The sequence below is a fragment of the Urocampus carinirostris genome, chromosome 17, assembly GCF_059441175.1.
Source record: "Urocampus carinirostris isolate Australia breed hairy pipefish chromosome 17, RoL_Ucar_1.0, whole genome shotgun sequence".
Taxonomy (NCBI): Eukaryota; Metazoa; Chordata; class Actinopteri; order Syngnathiformes; family Syngnathidae; genus Urocampus; species Urocampus carinirostris.
This window is the reverse complement of record NC_142365.1, coordinates 32,910,487-32,921,436: the sequence shown is the minus strand read 5'-3', so window position 1 is coordinate 32,921,436 and position 10,950 is coordinate 32,910,487. Positions and strand designations below refer to the sequence as shown.

Genomic DNA, 10,950 nt, shown 5'->3' with positions numbered 1-10,950 from the left:
GGGCCAATCAGAGCTCAGAAGAGACTGAAGCCATTTGATATGTCGCTACCTAGATCCTAAATGCCTAATTTGAAGATACTAAAGAAATGTGACTGAGGCAAGTTGAATTTATCCGGCAACTGCCCGTCCATATATACATTTTCAATGGAAGATAAACCTTTCTCTCTCCTGGTATGAAAAACTTCATCTCATCGTGAGGGTAATAAAAAGTGATTGAAGCAGATTGGAGTCATAGAGTTCACTGGTAAACATCTCTAACCTGGTTCAGGATTCTGATGGAGTGTCTTAATACATAATTGAAGCATTTAGTGTAGCATTTTTTTCCACTTTGGAAAACAGCATGGCTGGCAGAGCGGTTGACCGAGGCAGCTTCAGTCTTTAACCACAAGGGGGCTTCTGGGGGCAGGACACCAGGCCTACCCTGTCTACAAAACATTATAGCCAAGACATTGGCAGACCAGTAATAGTGTCTGGATACTAGTAAACCCATAACACCCTCAGATTTTGATTTAGGTCGGTGTAATTTTGAGATATTATACTCTCCTGGATTTACTACACTCACAGATATAAGAGGACCATGGTTGCACATTATTATTGAACGCAACGACTTCGGTGAGCTACTCCGGCTATATATTTTCCTAGTATCTTGTTTCAGAGTGATCTAGATCTTTCTGTGATGGGTCTTTTTAAAAATTAAATTAAATTCCAAGTGTTTATTGTCATATGCACAGTAAAGCTGCGAGCGAAAAAGAAAATAGAAACTAAAGAATGTTTGGCATTTCTTGAATCCCAAGACTTTAACCTTCTGAAAGATATTTGGAACGATGCATTTGAGTGACATCGTACGGACAACGCATCCACACGTGTCTACGACACGTATTTGCTTCTTTGCAAGCTTTCGGAATGTTAAGGGGGTAATAAGTTTGACTGAACTATCTGACTGTTTTGTCGACGTTCCCATTGTAGCGCATTATAATCAGGTGCGCCTAATGTATGGAAGATATAGGACCAAAAACTATTTTTTGGGGGTGCGCCCTATAACCCTGTGCGCCCTATAGTGCGGAAAATACGGTATTTAAAGAATACTGCTGTAAGGAAATTGGAAACGTTTTGGCTTAGATAGATACATCTAGGGAGAGGAATCTTTCATAATTTTGATTTAATTTGGACATAAATTCACCAAAATACAGTTTGAATATTGACTGGGTTCTTCAGAATTGTCAAGCCAAGTTAAGGAGAGTTGTCTTTAACTATTTTGAATGGGATATTTTCCAGGAAACCAGGAGCGTTTGAGTCAGGCAAGGGCATAAAATCTCTTTGTTCGAATTTATTGTGTAGCCAGATTGCTTCCCAAAAGAGGTAATTAGATCTAAAAGAGGTGGGACTGACTTTTCTGAATGCTGCAAACTCAGGATAACGTCATCCCTATAAAGGCAAATAAGAGTTTCGATACCAAGACCTGTAAACCGGTTATGGTTGGGTGATTCCCTATCTTTAGGTCAAGGGGACCTAGTGCCACGGTGAAGAGACCAGGTAAGAGAGGGCAGCCTTGATGAACCGGGCGATGTAGGGGGTAACATGGACCCCATGAGCAAAGGCTGGGCCACCAGAGGGGGGCCCCGGTAACCCGAGTCCGGACGAGGGATATTGTGGACCAAAGTTTTCAGTCGTCATAAGGGGTTCTGATCTGCGTTTTATCTGGCCCCTCACCTAGAACTTGTTTGCCATGGGTGACCCTACCAGGGGCTTAAAGCCCCCGACAACATAGCTCCTAGGATCATTGGGACACACAAACTCCTCCACCCCGATAAGGTAGCAGATCATGGAGAAGCCGTGTATGGCAACCCAGTCAAAATGGATCTTTGACGCCAATAGCCGTCAATGGCAACTTGGCTTGAACATATGTCTATAGCCTTGTTTACCAACCCAATCAAAAAAATGGCAGCCTAGATAAAATGGATATTTGTCGTTGATGGCTGTCAATGGCAACCTAGCTTGAATATATGCTTTAAGTCTACAGCCCTGTATGGCAACCCAGTCAAATGGATCTTTAATGACTATAGCTGTCATTGGCTGCCTAGCTAAAATGAAGTCAAAATCATGCCTAAAGCTGTCTTTGAGAGCGAATGAGTTCACTTTCACTATAATAATGCTGTTAGTTCGTTGTAAGATTATACAAACACTTCTCATTCGATCCAATTGTGGTTATACTTTAATTGCATTGTGAAATAAAAGGGACTGTATTTTACATAATACAAAGTGCACTTGATTATAAGACTCACTTTAAAAAATACCCCACTGTGAAAGGTGTTTTCATAAAAAGTGACATCAGATTAAAAAAGGATAAAAAACAAATTCCGTAAGAGAGAAATATTAGTGAATCCGCTTTCACAACCAAAATGAAATTTGGCTCTATAAAGGCCCACTGCATCTTTAAATCTCTGGGAAAAAATGGGTTTTTGTGTGCACCTCATATTCAGAGAATATGGTAATTCAGTTGTCTTGTCATTGTTATACAGTATTTAAATACTGTTACATTGATGCTTTTTTGTTTAACTCTCTTGAGTTTTGCTCTAACAATTTTTCCCGAGATATTTCATTTTTTATACAGTGCAAGGTTTTAACATGTTATTGTTTACACTATTTGCACTTAGACTTTATTTAAAAACACATTGTGCAATGGAAGGTATTATAGTATTACATTACTTAATTTTTGGTTAGACTCTCTTTACTTTTTGTCTGAAACAGTTGTGATAAAAATATTTACATATTTTTATACTGTTTGCGTCGTAATTCTTTAATATACAATTTATTAATTGACTTTAAGGCTGTGTTTATCTCAATTAGAAACTAACTCAAGGAGGTATGGGTTCACCTATTCAATAATCATGATATTTCCAAGCAAAACGTATCGGTATTGGATCTGTATCGATTGATACTACCCTGTATTTACTTAGATTGATACCAAAAATCTAGGGATCAAGCAATATGGGGTTTTCAGGGCCGATACTGATCATTAGTATTAAGAGGAGGCCAATAACTGATATTTGGAGCAGATATTAATTTGCTTTAAAAGCTTAATAATTGCTGTAAGAAATGTTTAATAATATAAAAAGAAACAAAGAATGTGTGCCATAAATGTAAATAGAACTTCAAAACCTTTTACAGTAAATAAATGACAATTTCAACGCACCTAACATTACTCTTCTTTCACTTAAACGAAAACCTTACAGTGCAGGAAATTAAATTAGGCTGAGCATTAACATGTATAAAGGTACATTCAAACTTTAATTTAGATTTTTATTTTTTTACAATAAATAAATTTAAATTGAATGCAACAGAAATGACTTAATTTAACCCTAAGAAAAAGTGCAGGACATTTTCTATGGAGCTGACGAATTGAAAAGTGTGGGCTCTCCTGTTTTAGAGCCAGATTGATGATTGAATAATGTTAAGGTAACAGCTACTCACTAAGCCTTCCACTTCAGCATGCTTTTTATGCCCAATATGACCTAATATATCAGTATCCACCTAAACATGTTTCCCTAAAACAAGGTCACTACACTTCTTAGGGTATCTATTAATCACACACACGTTTTTCCACCAGACACTTTTGACACATATTTTAAAATTTCAATATTATCGACGGTCTTGATTCACAAGCATGTCGAGACTCAGGAGTTAGCTGAGATCCTGTTGATTACTCAGCTTTAAAGTTAATTTCCGGTTCATTGTAAAATAGGTAAGAGTTTTGAGATGTAGAGCACTAGAATGTTACATTTTTTGGGGGGTTTTATTTGTTTACCTTATACACGTCTTGTTAGCAGTGTGTGCAGTCGGGAAAGCTTTGCTTCAGTGGCTCCCCCCTCAGTGCTTATCTGATCAGAAAGCGCAGGGTGGGTAGAGAGTAGTAGGGTAGGAGCAAGGAAGAGAGTCTTGGCTGCATCTGAGCCTAAATAACCGGGCCGAATAAAGAAAACGGTCGATATCAATATTTCTTTATACATATTATTTTTTCAGACACATTTGATTTCTTTATTTTCTTACAAAAAAACCCATCAACTAGAGACGACACAAAGTGCACGCAGAAAAAAAAAATTTGTACAGCAGCTTTCGCCATGTGTCCTAAACACATTATATACAACATGTTTAGGGTGCTACAACCCTATCGCATTCTGACATCTTAGAGAATTGGGCTACATACGTTGAAATTTATGTGTACAGGTTTTAAAAAACAAAACAACATTGTGTGAGAGTGGTATTTTGCAAATGGGATGACTGCATGCCTCTACTCTTTACACATAATTCAATACGTAAATAAATGATGCTCTTTATACAGGGTTCGTATACATTTTTCATGGACAAATTTAAGGACTTTCAAATCCATTTCTGCAATACCATTCAAAGAAGAAATTCAGCGCCAATCAAAATAACAGGAAATTAGACCCTAACTCTAGCCCAAATCTTATTTCGGAACCCTATAATCTTTCTAAAACTCTTACTTGTTGACCTAGCCACTAATCATAGCCTACAGCAGGGGTCGGGAACCTATGGCTCGCGAGCCATATATGGCTCTTTCTATGAGTATCTGTGGCTCAGAGACAAATTTGATTGCATGCAAAATTTCTCCATCTTGCTTAAAACTTGAGTTGTCTATCCTATTCTGATACACGCAAAGCCAATCCAAAGCTAAATAACATTATATTACTTTGCAGTATATATAGGGCACGTTTTTCACTACAATTTACAGTCAAGGTGTCACACAAAAAAAGGGGGAAAAAAAACTCGTTTTGGTTGTACAACGCTAAAGAATCCTTTATATAAAAGTTCACTATATAATCTGTGTTCAGTGTTCAGATACCTTATGATGAATCCACAGAACTGTAAATACGCCAAAACACCGGAAGAGAACTTAGTCATTTGATTGGGTGAGTGGGAAGAATGGGTGGAGCTATGCAAAAAGTGCAAGCACTCCCTCCCATCTCTCGCCCTACGCTGTCTGCGCCAAAAGTGAGCTCATCAGGCTCCCTATTTGCAGAATGTTGTGACGTTTTTACACAATAACTGCTTGCATCTGGTTGTGAAACCAATATATATGAAAAAAAAGGGTCAAAAGGAGTTTAACCGATCTTGAGTAATTGCAAGAAAGAGACAAGTTTAAAGTGGTATGTTTGTTGATTTTGGGACAGGGGCTCTGGCATTATTCTCTTTTCATAATTTTTATCAAATCATCAAAAATAAATGTGCTGAAGACTAAGCTTTTGTCTGGGGCGTGGGTTTAGAAATTTAGTAAATTTGTCTCATAATATATGGCGTGGCTCTTTCCCAAAATAAAATTAATAATTTTTGCTTTTATGGCTCTTTGAGTCAAAAAGGTTCCCGACCCCTGGCCCTTCAGCGAACTCTAGCTGTAACCCTAGCTCTAAACCTATTTTGGAACCCTACATTTGGTTTAGAACCCTAATATGGAGCTAAACACTAGTTCATAAACCTAGACATATGGCTAACTCTAGCAATAATGCTAGCCCCAATCCTATTTGAGAACCCTGAAACATTTGATTCTAACCCTAGCCCCAATCATATTTTGGAAACAATACGTTTTAAACCTTTATTTTTGAAGCTCAAACTGTAGCCTAACACCTTACCTTAGAAACATACCAACAATTTTATGCACTCCGAAAATTTAAGAACTTTTCAAACCTTGAAAACACAATATTAAAGTTCAAGCATTTTCAAGGATTGTAATCACTTGTACGAGTTCAATCGAGAGATGCAGAATGGGTTTGTATGTCACTGGGTATTTTAAAATGATGAAAACTTCAATACGCTGAATAAACAAAATGAAGGGGAAAAACGTCTCTGTGAGCATTTGCCAAAGGTTTTCAAACAGCTTTTCCATAAACCAACAGCTTTCTCATGTACTTAATTTTGTTTGTTGGCCTATTACCATTTTGAGTACATCAGACCTTCTCCATTTGTAAAAAAAAAACATATTTTTTATCATGCTGTCTTTCCATTGAGATTTAATTATTTTTGTATAATGCTGTGTGCTTATATTTGCAAAAATTAAAGATAATTAAGTTTGTATGAACTTTATTATGCATTATCAGACATGTTGGATACAAAGCTGATGTTCTGCTTTGCGTTGTATTTTTGTTTAAGGGCTACTTCTGGTGCCAAATTGTCCATGACTAACTCAGGCCAGACACCGTCAGCAGTGAAGAAAGCTGTCCATAGTTGAGTCCTCAGTTACAACCCAGCCGGTCAAGGAATCCGTGAACTGCTGGAATGAATTTGTATATTTCTAGGGGCAATAAAATGCTAATGCTGAAATGTCTAAGCTATACTTACCCTAAATTCTGGATAACAGAGAGCACCTGATTCAAAGCCTTTTGCTCAAATGTAAGAACAAAACACTATTATGTCTTTGTACGAGGCACAATCTTAAACAGCCATAGAAATAAAAGTATTCACGTCTATTTCTTACATTTTAAGGCCACCGTATACCTGGTGCCAACCGCGTGAAGAATTTCAACATCTTTGCCTGCAGAACACCATGGCGCCATGGCCTCGTACACCTGACACCATTTTAGCAGTGTGTTTTTTGGTTTGCTACGAATCGTTTACGTCACCTGTTTTCAGATCATGTAACCATTCAAGATAGTGATAGCAAAGACAAGCGCGCATTTACTACAGCGCTTAGAGAAAACGTGAATGAGGGCCGCATTGCGTAAGATGTGGGCCAGTCGAAGCTTAAGGTAAAAGACTACTCCGCGCAGATCAATGCACTGAGGAAATCAAGCTTTCGTTTCTGCTAGTTTGGTGTTAAAATGCAGTCAGGTTTTGTTTGGGTGCAAGAATCCGAGAAAGAAATGCTGTTGATAGTAAATTGGAGTTTTGAGGAAAGGGTTGCATTAAAGTAAAAAAAGGGTTGAACAGAAGCACTCATTAAAAATGACCGGGTTTGCAACGCATGTTTCATATCAAGTAAGAGACATTATGATTGTTGCTATCGACCCCATATTACTTTTTTCTTAGCTTCAGCTAACTTTTAGCATCTAGCCTAAATGCCATCAAGATTTGTGTCTCCTAGAAAAAACAATAAACACATGAATAATGAAATATATCTAAATTACTTGGATTGTATGCATAACAATTGTTTTCAATGCGTTCCTGTTTGTGTTTTTGACCCACACAGTGTTTACAGGGCTATCCTTTGCATTTAGGCTACATGCTAACAGTTACTGAAACCTAGAAAATAATAAGATATTTTTCCGATATAATAAGTAATATGGACTCAATAGCAAAAATCATAAATGTTTAATTTCTCTTTCCTGATATTAATTGTGCACTGCAATCCCAAATATTTTTGATGAGAGCCTATGTCCAATCATTTTGCTTTAATATATCCACAACTCTTAATTTTCTTTGATCAATAGTGTCTGCTGGGATTCTATAAACCTTCAATTTCCAATCACTTTTCCTTAAATTGGCACCAAAACACACAAAATGACGACAACTAGCAGCTACAGCAGCTTTCTTTTCCTCTTAGCAGTGCAAGTAATCTTTTTCCTCCAGGCTAAGGCAATTACATCACAATGCTTACAAACAAATGAAAGGGTCTCTATTTCTAGACAGTGCAAGAGCAACCCTACTCTAGACAATAGTGCCAGATTGCAACACAGATGTGTATTTTTGTGTTGTCATTGGTTGTTGCGCTGTACTAGACCAAATTGCATTCACTTGTTATTGTTACTTGAGGATTAAAGGACACTTCAAGCGCCTGGCATTGATGCTGATGGGTCAGAGAGAGAAGTGTAGAGTTGTTGAATACTTCCACTTCTATTTAGTTCTGATGTAAAAATGGAGGGCTTGTTCTGGGGGTTAAAAGTTGAAATATCGTGAATACATTGTAAATATTTAGTATAGTATGGTCAAACCTCTCATTTTGTATTATATTCAGAACGTTGGTAAAACAAACTTTCCAGGTGGCACCACAGTGTTTTGCATTTGAAGAACCTCTGTTGTGGAAAAGAGCAGCTTGCTGTTTTCTTCGGTGCCACCACAATAATGAAGAATAAGACAAACTTTATCTAAAGCCGCAGTGGTTAAAATGTGGCAAAAACATAGCGCCTTATATTCCAGAACTCACAGAAATTTATATTAGGCTGTGAATCTATTGAAGGTTGCTTGCTAGACATACCAACTTAAGTGCATACAAATGCTCACAGCCATTGTTTTTCCAAAAATACAAATTTGCTATAATTGCAAACTGAACAAGAGATTAGCTACCGTTTTCAAAAAAACAAATCAAGTGACACAATTATGAATTAGTGTGGGTGGGGGACTCACAGACACTAAATGCAGACATTGACTAACAGACCGTTTGTGGTTAGCACTCTTAATTACTATCAACACACACACTGGAGAAAAAAAAACAATTGAAAAACCTTTTTTTAAACTCTAAAAAAGTGAACATTGTGCATAGTTCGTTGAGTGGCAACCCTCAACAGGTACCTAATTTGCTGCAATAAAACGGAAAAAAAGTGCAATCAAGTACAATTGTGTCACACCATTGACACTTTCTCCCAGCGGGACTATCACAACGATGACTTTTTGAAACATTTAAAAACCCACCACATTTAATCCTCCTTGATCTGTAATTAAATAGCGGCTTTCTTATCTTGAATCAAGTCCTCGTCATATTGTTTTTAGATCATACCTCGCCGACCCAGACCACCGTATTGCCCCCGGTGACATCCGACACTTCACAATGCAGGGTTTTCTGCTTGCCGTTTAGAATAAAAAGGGACTCGGCTGATGGCGTCAACAGGTACTGTCCGAACGGCCCGCTGGAGACCACAACGCGGTAAGGAGCTCCCCAGGGCCAGCTCAGAGGGCCCAGTGGCTTCTTGAGGCCCCGTAGAACCTCGGTGCATCCTGAGAACAAGTCGGCGAAGAGCAGGTCCATGGTGGAATCTGAAGCTGCCACTGCCATGTACCTGTTGGACGTAGTGAAGGACGGCTGGAAAACCAGTTCAGAGACCCCAACTGAGTCCTGCAATTCATGTTGGAGGTGCATCTCTCCCTGGAAGGAGACCGTCTGCACCGTCAGATGGGCACCAGCCTTGCCGGTTGACGTCACGATGTAGCGGCCGTCCGGTGACACAAAAGTCCGAGCAGCACAGTCGTGGTTGCGCCTTACCACCTTGTCGGTCACAGAGTCAACCAGGAGTTGGGAACCTCTGCCCCGGCACTGGACAAAGTAGAGTCCACTCAAATGCGTATAGGCCATGTTGACCGGCACGCAGCCATACTCTTTTAGGCTGATGGTCTTGACGCGCCGAAAGGTCTCTAAATCCACCTTGTGGAGTGACGGTTCGTCTTGGAGGAAGACGAAAGCGAACCTTAGTGGACAGAGTTTGCGGCGCAATGTTAATGGCCTGCCCCACGACTGGTTGTCAGTGATGAATGCATGTCATTAGCTTTCTCATTTAAACTGGTTATTTACCTCACGTGAGTGATGATGAGGTTTGTTGGAGGGATGAAGAAGTTGCTGACCCGCTGGAAGGAGGTTCGGATGGCTCGGTGGACTTCACCCACACTTGCTTGAGGGATTACCTGGGAGAAAGCGGAGCAAATGAATAAAAAAGGTATGCTATGTGACATGAAATCTCACACAATCTAATATGCAATTTGTTACCACTGAATTTGTGGCAGAGCGCACCTTATTAAAAACTGAAGGCGCACATTTAAGAAAAAAATCTAAACTGTTTATTTACAAGCCACACCGGATATTACACCGCAGGCACACACACACACACAAAAAATGAACTCATTCACGTCCATTCCTTTCAAAGAAATCAATGGGGAAATCACTATTACAGAAAAGTAACGCATTGTTCCGTGATTAAAAAACTTATTTGTAAACTGCACACATGACAGACAGATGAGAGACCAAGTATTTCTACTACTACATAAATAAATCATCATACACAAATGCTTTGAATCTTATTAACAAGTACTTTTGGCGGATTGAATATTTTAGTGTGGCAGCAGGTGACTAATTATTAGATATATTTATTGGGCTAAAAACTGACCTTATATTAGGCTGTTATCAGTCCGATAACTGTCAGCCTGATAATTATTGTGTATCCCTGCTTTGTAACTAGTGCCAGCATGTATGATGATTTTTTTCATGCAGTAATAGCAATAATTGGTCTCTTCTGTATCATTTTGTCATGTGCGCAAGGGATGGGAGACCTTCAGATCAGTTGCATGATTCAGCATGTGTACAGGCTGTACAGGCTTGTGAATTCTAATCAGTACAGTACATTGAGTTTTGTTTTGAAAACGTTTTCGTCGCACTGCTGGGTAGTTTATTAAGATTGAAAGCTGTGGACACAGACCACATCGTATTGTAAGCCGTCGTGTTTAAAATGTCGGAAAAAAGTAGCAGCTTGTATTTTTGAATTTACAGTTCTTGTTTTTGGTTGCGCAACACAATATGAAGCGACATGAAGTGGTCAAATAATACACTATTCCATCAATACATTTTAAAGTATTTTTGAAATCCTTATGAAATAAATCTACTTGCAATGACAACAAACTTGACACGGTAAAATTTGGGAATTTTCGGGAAAAAAAACTCAATAGCGATTTTTCAGAACAGTATTGCAATATTGACGCAATTTTTTTTAAAGAAAAGTGCATTTTCCGTGCTTTTTTTTGTAGGATTTATGACCTACGGGTACATACAATATTCCATGAGAGGTTGAAAATGAATGAGGTTAAAAAAATACTAATCATGTCATGATCATAATTCATGGAGAATACCTGAAAAATGTCAATGTTACACCTTTGTTTTAAATACTTCAAAGAATAACAAGTCATGGGTTAATTATGGATCCCACTTATTCATCCAACCAGGGCCGTCAACTTGTTGAGAAG

The 10,950-nt window shown here is 38.4% G+C and overlaps 1 protein-coding gene across 3 annotated transcripts in view; it reads right to left on the bottom strand.

Annotated features, from left to right (window-relative positions):
* Nucleotides 1-3,994: 3,994 nt before the first annotated feature.
* Nucleotides 3,995-10,950, bottom strand: part of fstl4 (follistatin-like 4) — a 277,646-nt gene continuing 270,690 nt past the window's right edge. For all 3 annotated transcript variants that reach the window (XM_088321797.1, XM_088321798.1, XM_088321799.1), the window contains 2 exons: nt 9,512-9,621; nt 3,995-9,407 (listed from right to left, as the gene is read on the bottom strand). In XM_088321797.1, coding sequence (XP_088177923.1) covers nt 8,717-9,407; nt 9,512-9,621 — 801 coding nt within the window. In that variant the 3' untranslated portion in view covers nt 3,995-8,716. The remainder of the gene's footprint in view (nt 9,408-9,511; nt 9,622-10,950) is intronic.